Genomic DNA, 26,092 nt, shown 5'->3' on the forward strand with positions numbered 1-26,092 from the left:
TTCAACAGTTATGATGTAAATTGAAAGGAATTAAGGTGGACGAAAAAGCACCCTTTCTGTCGGTGGGATCCAAACCTACGTAATTCGAAGGTTGTGGGTTCGGATCCCAGCGACGGAAAGGGTGCTGTTTCGACCACTTTGATTCCTTTCAATTTACGTCGTTATTACTACACTACTGTAAAAACGAACAAATAATGTACTTTATATGCTGTCCTTGGCATTGTCTCTTGGACTCATTTGGCGATGTATAGAAGGATTATAACGATGGAGGTGGTAAGGAGAAGGTTACAAGTCAAAAAAGCACGTGGCCATGATGACTCTATAGGCCCATGTGTTCAGTGAAGACAAGTGAGAAGCGCGAAACGAAGAAAAAGAAATAGGGACATGGAAATATACGCTGTTCTATGAAGGCAAGCTTTCCATCATTACTACTCTTATCACTGATAGTAATGGTCCCAAATAAATTGGCGGTATAAAGTGGTTCGAACTCTCGCGACGTGCGAGGCAGGAATGACTGAAAGTAAATTGAAAATTATATCGCTGCATCGTTCTCTCTTACCTTTGCGTATACCGGAGTACCGTACACGCCGAAAACTATTACGATTTTGCCGCAGTGGTGATTGAATCTTATCTAAATTAAATATAGCTTAAATGCAGTTAACATCATCGTTTAGTTGTTTATGCAAGCGCATGGGGAGCTAAAACATAGCATACGTTCCAGTAACGCGAAAAAACGCAACGCGGCATTCCGGCAACACGGTAACGTTATAAAGTATACGGATCCACGCTAAGAACCTCAACTTCGTGGTTTTCGCACGTAAGACACCAGAATCTGAAATTTTAAAGCGTTATACTACTGCACAACTGCGTATAACGACTTGGAGCGTCGTCTAAGCGTATTGAAACCGCAGACAATTCAGCGAAATCGGGCTGCTTCCACGCACGCGCGCGTTGCAGGGCGCACTTGAGCTTTGGTCGACGGGAGCGTCACGCTCAGCGCCTCGCGAAGACAAAAGACCACAACAAGATAAGCGTCGTCGCTTCGCAGGCCCCTCCTAAAGTGCTCGCGTCTCACCAGCTGGGGGAGCCGATAGAGACAGGGTGACTAACGAATGGTGCGCGTCTCCTAATCTCCCTAAGCAAAGGGAGCGAACTGACGCGATCAAACACGACGCGGTCTTCAAAGACAATGCTGAGACGAGAATCTCGAGAAAAGGACGCCATCCTCTGCGAAGGCACCATTCGGAAACGTTTCGGCGGCCGCACTTTTCAGTGTAGAAGCGCGTGTCCGACGGCGAAATGCCAGCCGCCACTCGCTCATCAGAGAAGGAACCATGAAGGTGCCCCCCAAGGAAGCCTTAACAGCGAAACGCCGGAGCTTGCCCCCCTCCATCTCGGAAACTCGCTCGTTTTGGGTGGTGCCCATTTATACAACAATTGGTTAGTTATGAAATAATGAGATCGTTGTTGGCGACAAAAGTAACCCATCCAAATGAGTAGTGATGACTTCATGTCCGATAAAATTTGCAAATGACTGAGGTTTCTTGAGGAAACCATGCAGTAAAACAAAAATCGCACACTGAGCAATACCTGTCCAAAAAAAAAAAAAAGCCATAAACTCGCAGGAGGAAAACGCTCCCTTTTCTTCGTTGAAAGCTCACGTTTTATCCTGCCCCTCCCAAGGTGGTGGCCGCGGCCGCCATCTTAGGGTGGGTATGGCTTCATTCTTGAGGCACATTTCCACTACGGCATCCAGCAACTCGCTTCAAACTTCCTAGGGGGGCCCCAGCGACTGCGAAGTTACCGTAAAGACCTTTCTCTCTCTCTCAAAAGGAACGTGTTTTCTTTGTTAAAGAAAATCTAACTTCACGGTATCCCTTATTATGTCAGGCATGCGCATGATTTATAGGTCAGAATACGAAGATATAAATCTTTCAGATAGGCCGACGCTGCCAGTATGCCAAGGCTGTCCAGCCTAAATCCGAAGGGAGTGCTGTAATTTAAGAAGAGAGAGAGACAGAGAATGCATCTTGACGAAGCATTTTTCAATAGCATCTCTGTACATAGCCATAAACCAGACGCTGTAAGAAATCCACGCGGCTGCACGCTCCAACTCGGCGACGCACGTGTTTTACGACACGGCCGTAAGACGACTTCTCCGAGTCAATCTCGAGTTCGTCGTGAGCTCACGATGTGCGTTCGTTTATAATATAAGAGAATCCCGACCGAATCGGTGCCTTTTCTCGAGTGCCTGTAGAGCTGAACGCGTTCGGCGGCAGAGCTGCGAAAAAATAAATAAACGTTTTCCTTGTTTTTTTGTTGCGTGCAACAGTCGTGATCACAGCCGCAACCTGACGAGGTCACCCCCCCCCCCCCCCAGCAACGTTTCGGCTCCCATCACAAACTAAAAGGAAAGGTAACTTGCACAAGATGAATGATTTCCATTGAAACGCCCAAATGAACTTGCATCCGCGGCTAGCAAAACCGAGGTGCAGATGCAGAACGTTCAAACGGCTTTTTTTTTTTTTTTTGTGGTCCTTTCAACTCAGATAACCGCGCGCAAGTGCTTGCGAAAGAATGAAACGCAACGCAAGAATTCGGGCGAATTGGTGATGCACGATGAACCGCATCGCCAATACTAAGGCAGGGACGACAGAAAGTAGGACGGACAAGGAGTCTGTTCTTCCTTCTTTCTGCCGTCGCTGTCTTGCTGTATCCGCTGTGGTTCATCGAAAAGAATGAAAGTTACAAGACCGATATTGACACCTGCGTCCCAACCGTCCTGACGCACAAACAGCGGGAGGTGGGAGGAGTGTTTCGCTTTCGATGGAAGCCAAGCTTACGCTCTCGCGTCGCCTATTAGACGAGCTTTAGAAGCGCGTATTCAGACGCTGATATCGTTGGGTTTGCCTCCGCGTAAATGTATTAAAACATACGGTTTCTCGTTTTGCGCGAATTCAGACGCAAGATAATCACGCTCGGATCTTCGCAAGATCAACGCAAAGGAGCTTTAGGGAGGGCTGCATGTTGTCGTATGACGCACGCGTGGAGATGTGGTATGCGTGGTGTGTGCGTGGTTATCGTACGACGCATGCGCAATGGCGACAATTCAAGTGCACCGATTGCCGCGCGCAAACACATAAGTGTACCACATTCTGACTCACTCTATATTGTATCTTCTGAACAGTCGGTATTTTCGACGAACGCAAGCGCGTCATTATTGCATCGACACTCGTATTAATCACCGTGGTTTGAAGTTCAACCACTAACGAATCACAGAGAGCTCAAAGAAAGAATGAAGATATACGGGCAGTGTGCCCTCTTTTGCGACGAAATACACACGACCGCAACTGCGACGTGTACGCGTCCAATTCACCGCGTGTATAGCCCGCTAGATACCACACGAGAGAAAATGCCCTCCGCCAAACAGCGCGTTTACGTATGTATACAAATGACAGCAATTATAAGGAAGGCCGACGCCGCCGCCTGGGACGATCATGCACTTGATCTACAGACAGTCGCGCGGCTACGAGAAGTCGCGCACAAGCCCGGGTCGATAGATCCACCCTCGCCATCGAACGGTTCCTGCTCCCACCTCTGCATGCATAGGGAGGTTCGGTCAATACACACATGGGTAGAAGGTATCGTATACCTCGTATATCGATGAGCATTGGCAAATACAAGCCGACAGCGACGTCCGCGTTATTATATACAGAGGGAACAACCGTTTTCCTGAGAGGGTCGACGCTTTCAATGTTTGAGCTCCCGCGCTACGAGCGCAGGGAAAGGACGTCAGTGGAGAAGGAGGGGTCTCGTTGCACTAATCACCGCACAGCTCACGTATATTATAAGCAACTCGTGTGTCGATCTCGGCCCTGCGCGACGTGCAGAACGGAACGGTGTTCAAAGACACGGTGCCCCAATGAAACGATTTAGGAAAGACTAGATAAATAAGGTCCTCTGCTACTCGCGGTGTACCGATGTCACAGCTGAACGCAAAAAACAAACAATTTCCAGCGAATTTCCCTATGCTGGTTACTGCCGTACAGGCCAAACATTAGATGGAAATCCCAGGGAAGCATCATATATCATGCAAGTATTTTAACGCCTTAGACGCCTCGACAAACGCGTAAATTGACCGCCGGCGTCAACGCGAGAGATGCAACAAATCATCCCGTGATGACGTCACCATGAAAGCAAAATTTGTGAAATAATCATGACGTCCCACGACGACGTCATCGCAATGACAATGTCGCTTGGTCAAAGGTGGGTCGATCACGATCAATACATCGACTGACAAGATAATGACTTTCGCCTTCGAGTCGTTTAGGCGAATGCATAAAAGGGACCCTGTGAGTTATTTTGTTACACTGCTGTAAGAGCAGAGCGGATAGCCAAATTAGCTAACAGTGTACACTAACCAAGAGTTGGCCGACAGCGACCTGTGCTGATAGTACAGGGTAAATGCGGTATCACATCATTATAAAAAGAAGGTAGGAGTGCAAACACGGACACAAAAGAAGGGATGAAGACAACACAAACGCCGCCGACTATCAGCTGAAAAGGCGCACTGCGGCGGGAAAGGAAATAGACACAAAACCTTATCTGCACACGCGTAGGTATGACCTGTCAATCTGGCACACGTGGGGGGGGGGGGGTTACGTGAGAGACCCTAATTTACCCCGAATTCGTACAACTATAGTCGGATACAACTTTAGAAGGTAGGAGAGGCCCCACCTAGAGGACCGAAGCGCGGCAGCCGATCGCCTCCGCGACTAGAGAAATAGTCCCGCTCATGACGTCAGTCCCTAGTGCGCGCCCACTGGTGCAGGCTTGTGTTCATCCGCCTTTGAGGAGGAAATGCCGCTGCCTTCTAAAGTTGTATCCGACTATAGTTCAACCTTCCGTCGTCCTCACAGCACATACACTTTTGTCGGAATTAGTGTAGCACGTACTTCGTCTGAATTATAGATTGCTGGATAGCTTGTATTTGATAGTACATATATTTCAAGGTTTTTATTCTCGTCTCTCAGTGTCAAAAAAAAAAAAAAAACTCACAGGGTTTTTTTCCTCATGCATTCGCCTAAGACGACTCGAAGACGAAAGCCGTCTTCTCTTACTTTTCACGCGATGTAATAACCGCCTCCCAGAGCTCTCTGCACCTATAACGTGGTTTCGCACTGCATGCCTACAGGATTGCAGGCATTACAAGCTCTCTGCACTTTACCTGGTTTTGCATTGCCTCCGGGATCGGCCCACCTTTGACCAAGCGACGGTGGCATGCGATGACGCCGTGATGACATCACCTTATGTGACATTATGGTGACGTCACAAATTTCGCCGATCTCTGACGTCATATGGCCGCGTCATCGCGTGATTTTATTGCATCACACGTGTTGACTCGACCAACGGTCAATTTTCGCGCTTGATGAGACATATAAGGTTTCTGCCTTAAAATATTTTCTTCGCAGTGACTGAAAAACAGATAGAAATAATGCTTCTAAAACTCTGCTTTACTTCCCACAATATGATTTGCATCACGTCTATCCAGTAAACCAATACTACCGGTAACGTGGTGCTTACGTAAATGCTGCTGAATAATTATATGAATAAAAGTGACGCTTTCATTGCACCGTATCCATAGCCGCTAACGCGCTGTTGCTATAAGCGCACTAGAGTTACTGTATATGCTACTTTTTAAAGGTATTATATGCAGTAACTCAAAAGCGCACAGCTTTAAGTGCGCTAGATGCGATACGGTATATACATAATTTGAGAGCGGTAAGTTAGTCATCACAGACGCGCGTAAAAACCGATAACAGCGTATGACATCGCATCATTGACAAAGTATAGGTTACAGAGCCAACGCGCGAAAGGCCGGCAGTCGCGTACCCCTTCGTTGTCAGTCTATGTCAGGTGACACGCACTCGCTATATGCTGCACAGCTCTACAGCTCGCGTTTCGGACGCCGCCGCACGAAATCGATGATGTGCGCGCTGCGTGCAGACGGTGGCGCCCATACCATTACCTAACCATTACGCGCTAGACAGAAAATGCGACACGCTGCCGCGGCGTTCATTCGTAAACGTAACCTTGTAACTAGGAGCGTATTGGTACGCTCTGCCACAAGCACGAACCTGACGCAGCGAGCCTTATTCCCCGTGCTGTTTCTCGTTTTTAAAGGGACCGGCAACTGCCCAGAATATGACATGAGTTGACTCCACTGATGTAAAGATTGTTCGTTGAACTGACTCAAACCAACCCTGTTTTTTTCGTGAGAGATGGATTTATATTTTCATTTCTTAATTGAAAGTTGCGAAAAATGACCTGTGGCGCCTCTGGCGGCAAAAACATGAATGATCCGATGAAGACGGCCACGTGACCGTTTGATTGCTGTACGCGGTCGACGATCTTTTGTTAGTATTGAAATATCGTTCGTTTCTTTATACTAAAAGGTATTACTCCATAATAATGTACATATAGGCCTGCGTTAGAAGTATGCATTAAAGTGACGCTGCCTTCGCGTGACGTAATGATCCCATGCTCGTCAGCGCGTCTTGAGCAACTTTTCAGCGTGCTCATGCAACCGTGCACGCAGTTTCTAGGTCGCTAAGATTTTGGAGCGACATAGTTTTGCTACCTACACTTCGTCTCAGAAATGACGCGCGCTGCTACTCGGTGCGGCCGTGCATATGCACAGTTACGTTTTCGATTACTTGGCTTGGCTCGTGTATCGAGGGAAGTAACGACGCCGGGACAAGCCATCCATGACACAGGCGCAGGCAACCTTGGGCGCAGGCGCACACAACGCTGTACAAATACCGGGAAGGTGTATAAAGCTACACACCTCATTGTAACAGCTTGCTATTTTCAAAAATGTTTGGAAAGCTCAAAATAAAGGTGGTTAAGCATAGTTACAGTAACTCCTGCGAAAGGAGAACAACGACAGCTTTCACAAGGGCTAGCGGCATCGCTATCAATTCTCAGCGTTGCTGGAGCAAGCCTCCATGCGTGTTTGGAGCCTTTCAGATCGAAAAATACTGCTTATAAAATAACTACGTGAATTTCGGATAAACCACTGCAGCGACAAACGCTACGAAGGGTGAGCTTCCTGTCGCGCCCGTAAAAAACTGGGTCGAGAAAAATCAGTTGTCGGTCCCTTTAAGAACTGCGGCAGGTACCACGTACGCGGCCTTTTGGAATCTTCGTGCATGCGCACGACACTACACGTTTCTTTCCGGGCATCTTTCACTGACTTACTGGCAGGCTTTGAGGTCTGTCACATAAATCATTGTTCGCGTCGTCGATCACTTCTGCAACTAGTCTCGGAGGTCTAAGTGCGGGCCGGAAGTAAACTAACAGACCGGAAGTTCGAGTCCTGAAGTCATTTGTGATAACGAAAACCAACCAACCAACCAGCAGCAGCACGTTGATCTAAGCCCGGGAAAGGTGCATAAGCAGGACGTATAGCTTTAAAAGATGACCCGCCAGGGTGGGCTAGTGATTATGGCGCTCGACCGCTGACCCGAAGCTCACGGGATCGAATACCGGTTGCGGCGGCCACATTTCGATGGCGGCGAAATGCTAGAGGCCCGTGTGCTTAGATTCAGGAACATGTTAAAGAGACACTAAAGAGCAAAACGATTTTTCTCGTATTAGTAAAGTAGTCTTCCACGATACCAAAAACACCACGCTTTCTGCGCGAAGACGCTTAATAAGCGAGGAAAACGCGCAAAAAGAAAATACAGGGTGGCGACGCCACCTTGGAATTCCCGCACCATTTGCCGTGACGTCACATATTTTGACGGCGCCTGCTTCGGCCTACGTAGTTCCTAATCGGTTAAGTCGAAGTACATTGTCCTCTAAGGGGGCCAGAGACTTGACAAAACGAGTTTGTGGAAATTTCGTCGAGCCAGTGGCGCCAAAATACGTTAAATGCCTTTGAAGTCTTTTACGTCACGAATTACAAAGTCCGGCGCGAAATTTAAAAATGAAACTTTGAACTTGGTTTTCTCCTCTAATAAAAAAACCTATCGTGGAGAAATAAACTACACAGGAGTTCTCCAAGCACACTTTATCAATCTAAACCAATTCATTGTTTCTCTTTAGTGTCCCTTTAAAGAACCCCAGGTGGTCGAAATTTCCGGAGCCTTCCACTACGGCGCGGCGTCTCTCAATCATATCGTGGTTTTGGCACGTCAATTCTTCTTATTCTTATCATTATTATTACTATCAGCTTCAAAGGATGAGCAATCCAAGACCGTATACGCGCAAGCCGGCGTCCGCCAGCGATAATTCCAAGCGTGCGCAGGTAACACGAGCAGCGTACTACTTGGTAAAAAGCGTTCACGCACGACCTGCGAAATCTTTTCACCTCGCCGAGTCGCTACTGCCGGGTTCCCATAACGACATACGACCACTGCGCGAGAAACGTTCCGATGAGGCGTTAGCACTCCGAGAGAGCGCGGCGGTTTGCGAAATCGACTGGCCGCGGGAGCGGTGGTGCAATTCCGTCAAGCGGGCGACGATTCGCGGCGCGCTGTAGCCCGCAACACGGCCGATTGCACTCCGCTCTCAAAATTTTGACGAGTAGCTCGTCAAGTTCCACGACGTCACGCACGAAGAAAACCGCTACACCACCGAGTAACTGCGGCTGATCCGACTGATTCGTGGGTTTTGTCCGTGCCAGTGGTTGTGCGCCGAAATCTCGGTAGAGACGACGACACCGTACGTTGCCGTCGACGGAATATGAGCCATATCTCGCAGGCAGCCGCAATCACGTGATCAGTGTTGCGCGTCGGGCGTGTTGGTACTCGAACATGCTCGAACTTGGAAAAGTATTTTATAGCGCCAGCAGATAAGGGCAGAAGGAAAACGTGAACATCACGATCGCGCAACGTCTGCATGCTGTACGGAAGGCCGGGTCGTCGACGCCAATGGACCATCTCGGTTGGAAAAAGGACAAGCAGCATCCTCTACGACATGCACAGCGCTCTCCCGCCATGCGCTACAACAATACACTAGTACAACTAAAAAGAAAAATTACAGCAATTAAGATGAGGATAGATAATGTAGATCTATCTCAATTTACATTTCCGATGGATGGATGGAATGAATGAATGAATGAATGATGAATGATGAATGAATGAATGAAATGAATGAATGAAATGGATGATTGAAGAATGATGATGGAGATAGATAGATAGATAGATAGATAGATAGATAGATAGATAGATAGATAGATAGATAGATAGATAGATAGATAGATAGATAGATAGATAGATAGATAGATAGATAGATAGATAGATAGATAGATAGAAGCGGCAATGTTGCTCCCTCATTCACCTCGCGACCTGCTGTTTACAAGTAACGCTGCTACTGGTATACCGAGAACCTCTGGGTCAAGCCGGACTAGGGGGCCCGCAAACATGACTGTTTGCGGGCTATTTACTACCAATAATTTCTCGCAATTTCCCGCAGCAGTGCATACCCAGAACTACAGTCGTGTTTGTTCGAACAATGCGCGTTCGAAATTGCCTTAATGCAATACACACAAGCTCGGGGTCGACGCCCTCGATTTTTCACCGGTGATAAAACCACTGGTTATACGGGAACATAACGACCCGCGCGATACGAACAACCAGTATGAACTTTAAAATGTTCTGCTGCGGCAGGATTGGTCCTCACTACTCTATAGACAATCCTAGAGATGGCAAATGTCGTGTGAAGGAGTGTGACCTTTCATATCCTTTGAGATAGCTTACGCGTACAGCTTGGGGCTCAGCGTACAGCTGAGCGAGAGCCCCCCCCCCCCCCCCCCCCCAAAAAAAAAAAGAAAAAAAAAAAGGTGGGTGGGGGGAGTAAGCTTCCCAGAACAAGCGTGAAGCAACGTAGGGAACATTTTGAAGATTCCAGGAACGTTGAGCAAAGAATGTGCTTATATGAAACGTTCGAGTGAAGTATCATACCAGGAGCACGGGCAAGGCTAATAAGCAAAGCATATAAAGAAATTACTCCAACGGAAGTAACGTTTCAGTGACAAAAATAGTAGAACAACGTAGGGAAAGGAACCTGGCAGCTGATAACAGTCCGTTAAAACACGGACCACGTCAGTGCGTTCACAATAGGCGGTCGCAAAATTTACGAGACATCCCGCTTAGGGTGAAATGAAAGAAGACTATAATACACTTAGATTAAAATGGACGTTTATCAACCCTAAGTAGCCTTAAAATCTTCCACATTGGCACGCATATCACAATCAAATCGTGGGTAAACGTTGGCTAAAATCCAGGTAAAACCACAGGTCTTAATTTTTGCTCAGTATACCGTACCTTGAGACGACCAAGCCCGATTCGGAGCTCACGACTGTGCGTGCGAGCGACGTTTCGTGAGTTTTAAGGGACGCGTATTTCTTAAAAATTCACAGTATACGCAACCCCGCGCCCCGTACACTCCGTCTGGAAAAAAAAAAAACGAACAAGTATAAAGCGAAGAAATGGCTCGAACATGGCGACATTCTTGGCGTCCTCGCGTTGGGGAAGAAGCGCGAGGTGAAATTTATTTATAGACTTAACTACCCGGCGCCTAACGCAAGAAACTCCGCATACTTTCCTTCCACATCCACTGGTAACGTACGTGTCACTCCCAGGCCCCGAGCAACCAAAGGAAAGAAAGAGGAGGAAGCATCGCGTGACGTCAGGCAGCTAAAGCTTCAGCAAACCAGCGTTCACTGACGCCAGCCCTTATTTCATACCCACGAACCTACCCCGGTGACTCTTGGGAAACAAGCCTTAGATTGTTTCAACTCGGGCAGTGATGTGATTGGTCCGGTTCCCTTCAGCGCGCATTTCGGAGCAGTAAGCCACGTACAGTTACTGCTCTGTGCGATGGAACCCGCAAGTTAAACGGCACTACTGTCTTTCAAAACCAGGAAATGCGCCAACATAGGTGTAGCCAGAGAAGGGGAAGATGAAAATCCCGGGTGCTCAACACTACAACGCAGTTTTACAGATTGTATGTGTACATGTATATATATACACACACACACACACACACACACACACACACACACACACACACACACACACACACACACACACACACACACACACACACACACACACACACACACACACACACACAAGCGCCAATACTTGAGTACAAAACACGCATACGTTTGGGTGTATTACCTTATATATATATATATATATATATATATATATATATATATCAGCATACCTTATGATGTTGCTGTCACTGACGGAAGCGCGCTCCTTTCGATTTATGATTCTCCGCTTTGAAAATCCCCCTGCAACGTCAGCGTTAGAAACAGGGAGAACCAGAAGACTCAGCGCGCAGCGAGGAAGCACTGGCAGCTGGACACTGTGGCGTCTCCAAAACGACAAGGGTTCAACAGTAAACGCTAACTTAAATATCGGCGCACAGGTTTCAAACGCGGGGGCTAGATCGTGCTTCGCATTTAGATTCACAGTTTCAACACTTTACCAAAACGATTCACTGGTGCACCGGAGTGCATCGCAAAGGTTCCTCTCAACTGTCTGCGTCCACTTTTCGGCAACAGCAGCGTAGTATCCACGAAAGTCTGCGTCAGTCTTTGAGCAGTCATTCTCGTGTCCTTTGGACAAAGCCCTTTCATAAACATACCCTTTCGATAAAAAACGAAACAGGGTCATATTGGACGCTAAAATCGAAGTTGATCGGATAAATACGAATCGTCCAAAATTTTACCGGCGAACGTTTATGGGATTTTTTTCGGATTTATCCTGAAACACGGAACCCGACAGCCTATATAGTACGTCACCACAGTTGCGTTCTCTTACCACACGTCATCCCGCAATGGACCCCCCCCCCTTTTTTTTTTTCTTGCTTATGTGTACTTTCTCGCACGAGCTTCGCGCGATACCAGCGAACACAGCCGCGAGCATTTGCACGAGTTAAACAAAAGTGTCACTTTCTCGCTGCCTTAACGTAGAACACGAACTGATTCCTGCAGAAAAAAAAATAAAGTAGAGAAACAAAGAACACATTGGCACGGTACAAACACCAGGGTTTGCGCATAGGCGTTTGCGCTTTCAAACGCTTCGGTTTCTGAGGCAGCTGCTACGATGGTCGCGTCGTGATCGGAAGACACTACTATATTCGCATGCGCGGAGTCCTGTAATGACGATTCGCGCGCGTCAGTGCACGCGAAGCATTCGTGCAAGCTCGCGCGTTCTCGCGTGGCTGCGCGAGCCCGTCTGCACACAGCAAACGTTTCTCGGGCGCTCTACACTCTGCGGGGTACAGTCGGCGACATAAGTTGAGTGACGACGGGAAGCAGCTGACCTGCGGCGCGGAAGGTGCGCAATTAGACTTGTGATTAGACGCCAAGCTACAAACCCGTCAAGAGGCGACAACTGCAGCTCGCTGGTCATCATCAGCCTATAATCCAGTTACATCCGAAGGTCATGATTATCTCATAAACCATTCATTCATTCATTCATTCATTCATTCATTCATTCATTCATTCATTCATTCATTCATTCACTCACTCACTCGGTGTGCTGTGCTGCAAACGTGCAATAAGCGTGCTTTTTTTGTTTGTTTTTAGTACAGACTGACTAAACTGAAATTTCTGGCATGCTTTCTCCTCACTATACTGCACCGTATTACCAAGCCTAGCGTACACGGCTACTGATAAAACGTCACATATACTAGGTCACTGGTGCTTCCGTTATCGAGGGAGAAAAAAAAAAAAAAAACTGACTCAGTAACCTACATTAACTTAGATCGTAACATGCGCGCGATGATTAGTTTTTCTGGGACACCTCTGCATAGTTTGTTCGGATGTGAGAAATTTAGTTTTTCTTCACAGGAGCCAGTCACACTTACGGACGTTTGAGAGGAAGTCGCCGAGAGGCATAGTAGAAAGAGAGCTTCCGGGTTACAAGCAACACAAGAGCACGACACCGGAAATAGACGGGTATAAATAAAAAAAAAATTGAGCGAGCAGCGCATGAGGGTTGCGACGTGGAAGTAGGGAAAGTGAAAAAGAAAGAAAAGAAAAAAGAACCCGCTGCGCACGTTCATAATGTAATTCCGGTTAGTTTTACGCGTGCCATTAGTGGAAGTGCTGCATGCCACAGGCCACGAGAGAAGCTGATGCAGTATGACGGGCCCTTCGCGATAAATGTGCCCATATATACAGTCGAGAATGTATGAATGTGACAGTGCAGAGCGATGCGCATCGCATCGGCCTCCTTTCAGCCACGCGTCCATGCAAATAGGAACGAAACATTACATGTGGAGATGCAACAGTCTGTAATAGGCCAGTCGGAAACGGCGATTAAACCAAGTGAAGGAAACGATAAGTGCATCACATCGAGGGTGACAGGAGCGAAAGCTGGACGCCAGTTGATTCTTGCTCTCCTTCTCTTAAACACACAAACACAAGCACAAACATACTGAGTGCCTGTCAGTAAGGTAGGAAAGGGATGAGTTAGTGTGAATTTTTTTTTAGGGGAAAGGGGGGGGGACTTTGTATAAATCCCTGACCAGTTCTCCCTCTGCCCCTATGGGCAAACTGAACGAGAGTGAAATAAAAACCGACGTTCGCGCGCTTGAAAGCATGTACACAGAACACACAAGCGCACAAAAACATTACACTGCCCATTTTCCGTGCATCCAATCAGGGTGTTCATGTGCACACCGACGAAGGGTGACGAGTGGTTCTTGGATAAAGGGAAAATGGCGATATCTTCCGCGACCTCAGCGGATCAGCACCAAGAATGACAAAAGATAATAATAATCTCTAGGGTTGAACGTCCCAAAACCACGATATGATTATGAGAGACGCAGTAGTGGAGGGCTCCGGAAATTTCGACCACCTGGAGTTCTTTAACGTGCACCTAAATCTAATAAGCACACGGGCCACAAACATTTTACCTCCATCGAAAATGCAGCCGCCGCGGCCGGGATTCGATCCCGCGACCTTCGGGTGAGCAGTCGAGCGCCATAACCACTAGGCCACCGTGGCGGGAAGAATGGCAAAAGAAGCCCGTTTGTGCACCCCAGCTAACGGTCCTGCAGCCGGCGAGCCCTTTGATGCCCCATATGGGCGCCCGCATATGGTCAGCTATAGGTGCCGCCAGAGCCGGCCACCGCCAACACCTAGAGTTACCGCGCCAACAATGTAAAGTCGTAATGTAACATTCTATATATATATATATATATATATATATATATATATATATATATATATATATATATATATATATATATATATATATATATATATATTCATCCTGGGTCCCCCTATACAGACTACGGGACCTATAGTCTGTAAAACGTCTTTTTCATTTTGTGTATCGCTACTTCGCTAGCAGTAAACTTGAAACTCAGCAACGCGTCTTCGTGTAACAACTGCAGAGCCTCACGACAAAGAGGGGGATTGCCGCATCGCGGCCTCCTCTAGCAAGACTGACTTTCCGGTTGGGACAAAAGAGGAGCATCTCACGCAGTTCTGGGGACAAGCTGCAGCCCGTCATGATCACCTATCTTAGCGGCGACATCGTGTTTCGTGCACGCTGTGGGTTAAACATGAACGAATCACAACGACTTAACAAAAACAAAACAAAACAAAAACAATTTTGGGGGATGTTGCAGGCAAATGACCCCGACTGTGAAGACACGAAATGGTGGGATGACTCCGCGGATCACTTTCGACAACCTGGGGTTCTTCAACGTGCGCCCAAATCTAAGTACCCGGGCACCATTTACATTTCGACGCCACCGAAATGCGGCCATCGTGGCCGGGAATCGAACCCGCGTCTCCGAGCTCAGCAGTACAAAAGCTTAGTCGCTAAGTTATAGCATGGCGCGGGTAATGACATTTTTTCTCTCACTTTCTCTCTTTTCTTTCTACGACTTCGTCGCCGATTTCGGCGTGTACTCGAGACGAGACGAAACGATATGTCCGAATTAAGACGATAATTTTTTTTTTTTCATCCTGAACGTAATATATTGAGACGACGAAAATGTCTTACATAAATCATACAACGAAGCCGCATTCTCTTAAACACTGCGAAAACAAAATTGAGTGTGTCGGCACAATACTTCGGCGCCGACGCTCACAGGATGACACCAAGAATTTCGAAGTCGATTCTTTTATTAATATACTTTTGCGCATTTCGGCGGCTGTATGGCAGTACGGTGTAAGAGCTCAGTTCAGCTCTATGGCTCTCCGAGAATGCACATTACAGTCGATGATGCCACCTGTACTGTATAGTAGGTGGAGTGCCAGAGCAGAGGCATAATGCCAAGGAATAAGTGCGCACGCTATACAGGGCCCGTTCCAAGCCGACGCGCTTTGCGCGATGCCGCTGTTTCTCTGACTAATAAAAGCCCGCCCGCACCTCTGAAAGTACGTCGCAAAGCATTCCCTGCAAAATAAATTACAGGCCACGAGAATAAGTCAAAATGTATGGCGTCATAGCGAGGCGACGTAGACACCCGCGTTTTTATTCTGCCGATGTTTTTTTTTCTCGATTATAATAAACATCTGGGGTTAATAATATTAACTGTGGGGGTTTAACGTCCCAAAATCACGATATGATGACGAGGCAAGCGGCATAGTGGAGGACTCCGGAAATGTCGACCACATCATGGGGTTCCTTAACGTGACCTAAATCTAAGTACACGGGCCTCAAGAATTTTCGCCGCCATCGAAATTAGACGGAGATTCGATTGAGAAAGATTCGGAAGAGCAGTAAAATTACTAAATCAGCTTCAATATAATTAAAACCTTGTGTCCTCAAAGAGAACGTAAAAAGAAGAAACACTATACGTTTAAAGGGGCCCTGCAACACCTTTCTTAGTAATATTGGAATAGTCTCATTATTGACGTATGACTCTTCACGAGTCATATGCCGCAAAAATTTTTCGAATCCGTCAAGTCTAAGTGGTGTTACCAAATTATAGAGATCACGTTCCGCAGCTTTCTCCCTCAACTCAACGCCGCGAGCGCGCGGAGAGCTAGGCAGCGAGTCGAGGGAGGGAGCGCAGACGAGCGAGGCTCCGCCCAAGAGCGCCGGCGGAAATTTTTTCTTCATTTTTTTCTCTCTGACGTCTGGGCGCAACCACGTGGTCTGTGCCGCCACTTCCGGTCGGCTTGCGTTGTTCTCGTCGAGCGGAGTATCGCGCGTGCTTGAAAACTGCGCGTCGGTTTGGTAATGTTGGTTGTGCACCTCGAACGCCGTAGTGTTTTCATCGCTTTGCCAACCATGGAAGCAAACCTGCGCGCTCGTTTGGAACGAATGACAGCTGAGATCGGTTTCGGCCCATGACGGCACTGGCAGACGACCCCGAATCGCCGCCATTACCGGACGCCAGCATTGTTATCGGAGACATGCTGCACGGCTGCCTCGGTCGGTCGTGAGAACGTGCCGACGATGCAGTTCCCAGCTGACGAGGCAACACTCGAACGGCTGCCACTCTCAACGGCAACCGGCGATGGTCAAAAGCACAGAAATATTCACGTTTTCGGCACTTCGCATGGCGAAGAAAACGGAACCACGCAACTACGAGCAGACGAGCTGTCGGTGAGACCGGAAGCGCTAATATTAATGTTTGTTCGGTGTTTTTAACGCGATAACAGAATATAAACATACATATTATCTACTTATTGAACTCAAAATTAACAACGAAAGTAATAATGAGGGTGTTATCGTGATTATAACATCAGCCAATGGTGGAACTGCCGACAATCGCGTCATATTTTGCGGACTAATACATCATTTGTCGAGAGAAGAGGGAGCGATTTTCAGCTGACTTTGAGAATTTATTGTAAATTCCAGGCCGTGCGCATCGCTATAATATTTGGCTCGCGTGTTCTCGGGAGCCTGGACTACCGATCGGCAGCGCTTTTTGAGCATGCTCGAAAAGTGTTGCAGGGCCCCTTTAAGAAACACACAATTATTACTTGTCTTTGTGGAACTCCATTTTCCGCTGATTTCTCGAGCGTCATCAGAGAGGCCCGATAAGCAGAAGAGAACAGTAAAGGCTGAAGCCGCTGAACTATAAAATTCGCGGAATTTCGCGGCACAACATCAGCGCCGTACGTCAGTTTGACGTACTTGATTTTTCAAGTATTTATTTTCTTTGCATTTCCCTGTCTTAATTTCTCTTTCTCTCTCCTGTGTGTCGCAGTCGACACATAAAGGATAATCCAGAAATGTAGTTAACAGAAAGCATTTAATTATAGGGCCGAGCAGACGCAGTGTTATTACATCCCGGCGAGCCGGCGAAGAAAGCTCACTCGTTTTTTTTTTTTTTTGTTTCCGTTTCTTCTGTCACTAACTTACCGCACCTTTCATCCCGGCATGAGCTACTAGGTTGTTAGTATTTGTATTTCTTGATTTAGCTGGTTTTCATCTATCACGAGGGGGTACAATTAATAAACGCAGCTCAACTTTTTTCGTTAGTGTCTCTGTGTTTCTTCCCCTCATGCAATTTTGACCGTAACCGGTCAGTCCGTTCCTTTTCAATCGTGTCGTGAACCGTGGTTCGTAATTCAACCATAATCGCATTTCAGCGTTAATCGCCGGCAAATCTGCAGGGATCGACACAGGTTGGGCCTCGTGACGGCCAACAAGATTGTCAAATACAGTGGATATCTCCCTTTAGGGTACAAAAAGCACGTTGCACCAGTCACGCGGGTACCCGTAAACTCCTTTTTTTCGACTCTCTCGTCCTTTTAACTCCTACGCAAAGGGAGTACGACAATCTCTATACTGACGACGAAGGGAGTACTCTCGTGTAGACTGAGGGATAAGAACTCCTTAGGTGAAATCGCCGCAGTAAACACAACAACGAAAATGAGCAACACGTTCCGTAGCACAATCCATACGTAAAGCGCTTTGCTTTTCTTATAATTTATGCGTATGAGTGCCATACCGTGCCTCGCGAAAGACCCGTCGTGCCGCCATTTTGTGTTAGTCCTTCGTGCGCGCTGCTGCGTACATTTATGCATGCATCTGAATACCTTTTATTGCGTTCCTTATTTGGAGCACTTTGACGCAGCTTTGCCGCAGTCTTATCGGAAGTCGTCACAGACAGTGAGCGACAAGGACGTTTCGTCGTTCCCGCCCGCACTCGAGCCGGCAGCGCATGCAAACATATAGTGGAACTCAGCCGCGGTAAGGGCTTCATGGAAAACGAGATTCCTGGGAGATAAAACAACTGCAAAAGGAAAGAAAAAAAATTTTGTACATCTTGCGGCGAATGTCTCTGCCCGACCAGCGATCGTCCCTCAACAAACGCGAAAGATGAAAAAAAAAAAAAATAGTACAGCATTGCACGAGTCGTCGTGGGCCTTGCTGTCGGCATGCTAATGGGTGTAACCAAAGGGGTGTTTCGGTGTCAGAACACCCCTCCCCCAACCCCGAAATTTTGTGAGCACGGCACACTTCCCCCTACCACCTTTCGACATTTGCTTTTTATAGCCCATGCTATTTCCACACCGCATCAATATACTGAAATGACTAAGATGTTATAGATATTAAAATGACTAAGATATTATTCGGCCGCAGGATCACTGAGCTTTTTCATCTTTTTGCCGGCGGCGTCTACAGCCCCCGACGGAAACGAAATTACGGCTTCTATCGGACAAAACGGGTTGCGCCACATACAAAAACGCCGTCGCGTACTATTGATGCCGTGATGCGCTAGGAAATGAGACACACTACGGCCGCATTCACTTAAACGCGTCTGCGCACGTCATATAGATGAGGATTGATTGCAAGGCCTGATGTACGAAGAACCAAGCCGCCGACCTATAGAAAGCAGAATGATGCTTCGCCGGACTTGTTGGTAAATTCGCACTATAGCGGTCGTGTCTGTCATCTTTCTGTCACCGATCGCGTAAGCGGTCGTGTCTGTCACCGACACAACAACTTTGGCATTGCGCGAAGTATAATGCGTGATTGTAACAAAAAAAAGCTAGGTTACAGTGCTGGTCGCCCGTCAGCTTCCGAGGAGATGCTCAAAAAAAGAAAAGAAAAAAATGAACGTCATTAGCTTCAGACCTTTTCAACGGCTGAAACCCGAACGTCGTCCAGCAGAGAGGCGAGGTCATCCAGAGGTCGCACCAACACCTGGGCCGAGGCGGGCTTCTATAAAAGGCAACAATCATCGCAGAGGAGAGCTTCACGTGGCCAGCGTGAATTGAATTGCATTGAATTGAATTGCTGAGATGAGTGGTATTTCTGAGGCGGGAGGGAGTGTCCTCTCTTTAAAGCGAAGCCGTATGTATTGCTAGGCAGAGTCATAATTCGCCCGTTGTATGTACGCGTAAACTCCCTAGCGGGCATGTAGCCCAGAAATTGGGCAAACCCGGCTTCACCGCTGGTCCATAAAAAAAAAACAAAAAAAAAAAACCAAGAGGTTGTCTGCGGGCTAAAATGTATATGCCACGGAAATTGGGCAAGTCCTGCTACTCGCCACCACTAAAAATGAAGGAGGAAACACAGGGGCGGCAAACACCAATTAAGATTTCTCGACAGACGCAATTAATAATTGATAAAGACTTTAAGGAACTGTCGGGATTAACCCAACGATTTAAACACCGGAGCCTCACGTTTCAGCATCGCTGGTTAGCGATCTGCACGGAGTGTTTGAGCAGTGACTTTACTGTAGAGTTACTGTACACACGTTGGGATATGTAGGAAGTATTCGCGTGACGTCACCATTCGCCTTTCCGTAACCACTTTTTTTTTTTTACACACAGCCTCCACTGTTCTGCCAGGGACACGTGGCTCATGATAAAGCGGAGTCGGTGACGTCAGCGCACACCTTTTTTTTTTTTTACAGTAACAGCATTTCACTCGTGCGTTAATAAAGAATTAGGAGTCATTAAAAAGAAAGTGACAGAAAACAATGACGGTGAAGGGGATGCGACGGGTCGAAACAAAGATTACCACGGACCTCTATGTCAACACAAGGGGGCGTCGCTTCGCTATTTGAAGCCCGAGCTGCCAGTCCCAAACAGTGAGTTATCTGCGGAAGACGAGGGGTTTGCAAGGAGAGATACGCGGTACTTTAAGTGTTCCCAGGGAGATGACGTGTGCTCCGGCAATGTTGTAGGCCGATGACCGCCCCCTCTAAAGAAGGACGATGTCGAAGCGTGCTCCCCTAATGATGCAGCTAAGTGCGACGATCGAACACGTACTATACATGTTTGCTAGCTACCCTACGAGTCTTGAGTACGCCTCTAACCCGTGTAAATATGCTTCCTCAAATGCTCCCGTAAAACAAAATGGAAATAAAACCTCTCTCTAACGTCGTTCCGTCTCCTCGTCGCAGTTCTTGAAAGCGTAAGCAAAACAACAACTGTCGTCACGTCTACATTCTTCACAGGTATAGAGGCAGACGAAGAAACGCAAAGAAGCCAGCTGGTGAATATATATATATATCTATGTAGGTGCGTGCGTGTGCATCAACGGACGTCAAATGCCAACGAAAACGCGGATCGTCTCGAGGTAAAGGCGGCGGGAAGTCGAGGTGTTCAAAGCCAGCTTAATGTTTTTCTTATCCTTTTGAACAATTAATATCGAAAATGGCAGCAAAGTCGCACAGCACACCCTCCGCCCAACTTCACACGCGGCGAATGCGGAAGCGACAAGCTCACATACACAAAGTCCCGTCTACGCTTCGACGGTACACAACGCCTTCAAACGACGCAGTCGCGTGCATTGCACTGCGACACGCAACGAATGGAAGTATAGGCGAACGCCGGGTGCGCGCAAATCGAGTAAGGTCACGAGCTACAATCAAGAAAACAAACACAACAAAAAACAACCCCAACGAGCAACAATGTAAAAAAGATCGTCACTGCGCTTGACGCCGCACAACTGTTGGATTGGATTCGAGATTACGTACATGACGAATCACCAGGGTGACGTGGGATATATAATCAACAATGTTTTCGCTGATTAACCTGATACTATTCGCTTGAGTGTGCGCGTCTCAACGCGTGCTTTGAAAGCTAACGTCGCGCTAAGAGCCGTTTCTTTTTTTTTTTTTTTTTTTCAGCCAAGGACACTCGTGTATTGTTCACGGTCAGTGGCCTCGCTTCCACCATCGCCGATGTCACCGCGCACAGGCCTCTACTAATAGTGACGAATGAATTGAATTTTATATATATATATATATATATATATATATATATATATAGTAACTAGCTACCACCCTCGGTATTTTACCCCTTCCCTTGGTTTCCATTCCGTCGACATAACTGACCTAAATCGTTTCTCTTAAGTTAAATTATCAACTCAAATAAATTCACAGGGAAATCAGTAGCGAATGAAGGAGGAAACAAGGTCGCAACCGAAATTCACAACAGTTCTGTTTCTAGAACTCAGCTTAGAGAAACAGGAAAAAAAAAAAAAACGCGCGCACGAGAGAATTTGCGATTTACACAGAAGTACACAAGGCTCATGCGTCAAAGTGAAAAACTGATTTTTAAAAGAATAATAATAATAACAACTGTAAGTCGTCGGCTGCTCGCGGCTTCAAAGTGCAGCACGGACGGAGTGACACTTCAAAGAAGTTCTTTTTTGTCTGCGAGATATGCGCGGCCTCGTTCGAAATGCACAGATGGCGGTGACGCATACGCCCCTTATATCCTTCATCGATCCGTCCCTTGCTCTCTAATAATAATATAATTTTTAAAGAAGTTAACAGATAAACTAGGAGGACGAGCCAGCAGTCAAACAGCTATTAACCTTTTTGAAACAAAGCGTGCGTGCCTACTGAATAAAAGAATAAAAAAAAGAAGACAGGAAGTGACTTATGAAGAAACTCTCGGATGATCTGGAATCAGGAACGTAGGCAAGGGGGGGGGGGGGCGGGGGCGAAATTCGTCCAGCCGTTTATATTCCCGGGCAACTTTTCTTTCTTTTTACCATGAAAAGACTTTCTTTCGAATAATTAGGCCTTGCCCCCCCCCCCCCCCCCGAAAAAAAAATTCTGGCTACGTGCCTGTCTGGAATCCGAAGGTAATAATTGTAGGGAAGAAAACATACATGACTTGTTGATGTACTGTAAAAATGGTGAGCAGGTCCAACACATTCGTAGATATTAAAAAAAAAGAAAAATCCTATTAAATTCACGTAAGGCTGCCCGCGATACTTTCTTGTTGTTGTTGCTTACGGTGCGTAAATAAGCCAATTGCGAGATTAACGAAATGACGCAATGCAACACGCATACACAAAGAAGATCGGCTAATACTGCTTTCGCAATAAACAGAGAAAAGAAAGCTCTTTAACGAAAAACGGAGAATCCCAAAAAAACAGCCGATACACTGTCCGCCTTAATTCGCACGCACGCGATGGCAAAACTACCTACAGTAATTCAGCGCCAAAATGAAACGGTTTGACAGAACCGTGGGCAGACAAAAAAGAAAGAAAAAAAAAAAGAACGCATTACGGAGTCTGGTTGTTCTGAATAGCAATGACCTCCCCTCCTTTTCTCTTCCTTCGCCTCAGCGAACGTCGAAGAAATAAGCGTGCTGAATCGCGGAGCAACAAGTTAATGCGCTGGTTTGCAAGAGATGGCTCGGGTACGTACCCCAGTAAACTCTTTTCTTTTTTTTCGTGAAGCCAGGAGCGTTGCGAAAGGCATGCAAGCTTCGACGTGCACTCTTGTATTCCAAGCCTCGCTTTCACCGAAGAACAATAATTAAAGAAAAGAAAGAAAGCTCGAGTGAACAAAGAAAAGAAGTGAAATACTTCCGTAATCGCTACTGAGAGAACCAGAACTCAACGGCATCGTCACGTCGACAACGCCTTGAAAACAATGTCACAGTGCGGCAAAGAATTACTACGCACACACCATCCACGTTGTCCTCACAAGCGCACAGGAACGATTTAAAACGCCAACTGAGATCTCACATGAAGAACAGGAGCACAGCAGGGCCATAATTAGTAACGCCTTCGGCTGACCCGCGAACGTCCATCCATCCAAGCGTTGCTATCTTCCGAGCAACTCAACTACGTGCGTTGCCCCTTTGGATAGTGCGCATCACAACACGCGGATCACAATGGGGCCCCGATTAATCAAGCCGCGACAAAGCAGGCAGCTTTTTTTTTTTTTTTAACTTTTCCTCGGAGATGTGAAATCTGTCTGAGCAAGCGAAAAAAGCAGAGGGTCGCCTAGGGCCATACAAAAAATGAAATCTGTTTCTTTTTTTTTTTTTAAAGAAGAAAAAGAAACGGGCCACGAGAACCCTTCATTGTGGGCAGGAAGTAGGGAAACGGGCTTTGCGTCTCGTAAATCTCTCACGAGTACGGCGCGCGCACCCATGCCATGGATGTTAAGAAGGCAACGCACGAGATGGAAGGGCCAGCGGGAGCAGACTCGAAAAGAAAAGAAAAACAAAAATGGCCGCTCCTCGGTTCTCCAAAGCGAAGCTCGGAAATCTTCGAAGCAAGGTACGGCACGCGACAAGACAGATATAAAGAGAACTCGTGGAGGTTATATATATATATATAAAAAAACGGTTGACACAACAGCCGACACAATCGCCAACTGCGCGAGACAATGCCACTACCCTAATCGTGCATTCACCACGTTCATTAAAAAAAATTTTTTTTTTTTTTTTGGTCGACCTATGACCGCGCTGCTTCTTTCTTTTCGTTCTAATCGCTCCAAACTATCGGGGCTCGCAGCGCACTACGCCAAGTCTTTTGTCTCTTGCGGAGAAGTGGGCGATATGATCAACAGTTCACTCGGTCGATGGATGTTTTCGAGAGAACCGTCATGCAGTGAACGAACGCGCTTATGGAGGGTGTACGGCGTTCCATTTTATAACGTGCGGAACCCCTGCAAGAACCGCAAAACGATCACGGGAAATCAATTTTCTTTCCAAGCGGCGATCGCCCTTGAAAAAAAGAAAGCGAGAGATCGCGGACGGGCAAATGATTCATACACCCATAACGCGACGTCACAGCGATGCACACAGGCGCTCGGACTCGAGGTTCCCCCCCCCCCTACCCCACCCCCCCTGACGCGGCCACAGTACACTTTGCTTTTTTTTTTCACTTTTTAAAAGATCGACTCGACGACACGGACGTTCGACTGCTTGTACGACCCGATCGCACGGCCTTTCGGCAATCCGCACGTCCGAAAACGACGCGCGGCGCATTTTGAACCGCGTTCTCGCTGGAACGAAAGGGAGAGGCGAGAGGGACGCCTTGTAGTACTTACGAAACCATAGCCGCGGCTTTTGCCCGTCTGCCGGTCGGTGATGACCACAGCCTCCTCGATGTCGCCGAAGGACTCGAAGAACTGCCGTAAGGACTTGTCAGTGGTGTGGTACGGCAGTCCGCCCACGAATATTTTTGTGAACGTCGTGTCCTTTTGCTGCACGCCACACTCCGACATGCCGCTAACCACAGCTTTGCATGCTCGTCTGACGCTCCAACAGCTGCTCATCACGTGACTACGTCGAAGGCGCCCCCTACCTGGCCGCCGGGTCGACGGCGTCGTCCACTGAGTGCGAGGGTGCGCGCTTCCCACAGGCGGCGTTCCGTAAGGTTCGGTTCTGGTTTCACTGGCGCGAAAGTTCGGATGTCGTTTCGCCGTTTCGCTACAGGACTGTTCGTAGTAGATAACGCGCCTTCAGGTAGCCGCGTATCGTACGCGAAGGACGTCGCATAAAGAATACGCCCGAAAGATTGTTAGACAAACGAAACCACAGTCCAGTCTAGGTCCTCGTTTTTCTTCTCGGGTGTTTTCGTGCGGTCGCCGACATAGAAAACGGATATAACGAACTATGCTTTGTACGAAAAAGAGGACAATAGTTTCGCGTATTTTGAGGGGGGGGGAGGGAGGGACTGCAGATTGAAAAAATGCCGTGGAGTGCTTTCAAAAACAAAATTTTTCTTTGAATCTCAAGTCGAGGGGCTGGCCAGGAATTGTAGCCCTGAAAGGCTATTGCTTAACTCTTTCCTTACCATGAGAAAATCGTTATTTTTCATATGTCTCGGGAAGAAAGTTTTTGCCAGTTTGGAAAGTAGTCCAGCATACATTGCAGCATACCAAATTATGCATAATGAAACGATCTTTTAAAAAAATATAAGTTGTAAAGCAACAAAAATATTGTGGAATGTATAAAAATTTCAAAGTGTGTAACTTTTTGTTGCCCTCTGATAAACAGAGCAATTAAAAACACTATACATGCAAAAACACTCATAACAAAGAAAATTCAGAATATACATTTTGAGGATAAATGACCCCGGAATAATATAAAAAATAATAAACGTTCTACACAATGTTTCTATTGAAATATACAAACAAATCTGAACAGAGGTACTGGTTCTATGCTCGTGCAGTGCGGTGAAGCATTTCGTGGTTTTCGTGAGACACAGCTGCCCTCATGCACGTTTCGCATAATTATTTTGTTTTTTTACGAGAATAGCCTGCTGATGTTCCAATATAGATGGATGCCCGCGATATGAACAACACCAATATGAATCAGATGTGCAGTGAACTTCACCAGTTCGTCTCGCGTCACCTCTTTCGATGAGCCACCCCTCTCCGCATAGGTAAAGGTTCCAAAATATGCATCCAAGCATATTTATTTGTATTTTTGCAGATAGTATTGAAAAAAAATAAACAATGAAATCATGCGCAGTTCTAAAACATCTCGTGCCTCTCTGTAGTGCCGGGCCGAGATATGCTCCGGCAGCCTTCATGTCGTGAGGAGAAGCTTTGCAGCTGGCGCCAGCACATCACACCCCAGCGACGTGTGGACCTCGCACGTAATCAGAGTAGCTCTAAGATTGTGCACAAAGGTCAGTAGCTACTCACGCGCGGCGGAGGAGACCACTTGAGGGTGTAAACGAAACCAACCCCTGAATGGCTGCGGATGTCCCAGGCTGACGCAAAATATCCTCGCCATCAGAGCTTGCAGCTGAGGTGCTGTCATCTTCGGACTCAAAGCTCGTCGTCACTAAAGTCAGGTGTGGTTGCAAGATATTTTCAAGCATCGTGCGTTTATTGCGGCGCAGGGGCGCACACATGCGCGCGTGACGAT

The 26,092-nt window shown here is 47.1% G+C and overlaps 1 protein-coding gene across 1 annotated transcript in view; it reads right to left on the reverse strand.

Moving 5' to 3' along the window:
* LOC119383554 (RNA-binding protein 24) overlaps positions 1-24,494 on the reverse strand; it is a 124,933-nt gene extending 100,439 nt beyond the window's left edge. The window contains exon 1 of the mRNA XM_037651771.1: positions 24,262-24,494. Coding sequence (XP_037507699.1) covers positions 24,262-24,489 — 228 coding nt within the window. The 5' untranslated portion in view covers positions 24,490-24,494. The remainder of the gene's footprint in view (positions 1-24,261) is intronic.
* Between the last annotated feature and the right edge of the window lie 1,598 nt (positions 24,495-26,092).

The sequence above is a fragment of the Rhipicephalus sanguineus genome, chromosome 2 (genome assembly GCF_013339695.2).
Source record: "Rhipicephalus sanguineus isolate Rsan-2018 chromosome 2, BIME_Rsan_1.4, whole genome shotgun sequence".
Lineage (NCBI taxonomy): Eukaryota > Metazoa > Arthropoda > Arachnida > Ixodida > Ixodidae > Rhipicephalus > Rhipicephalus sanguineus.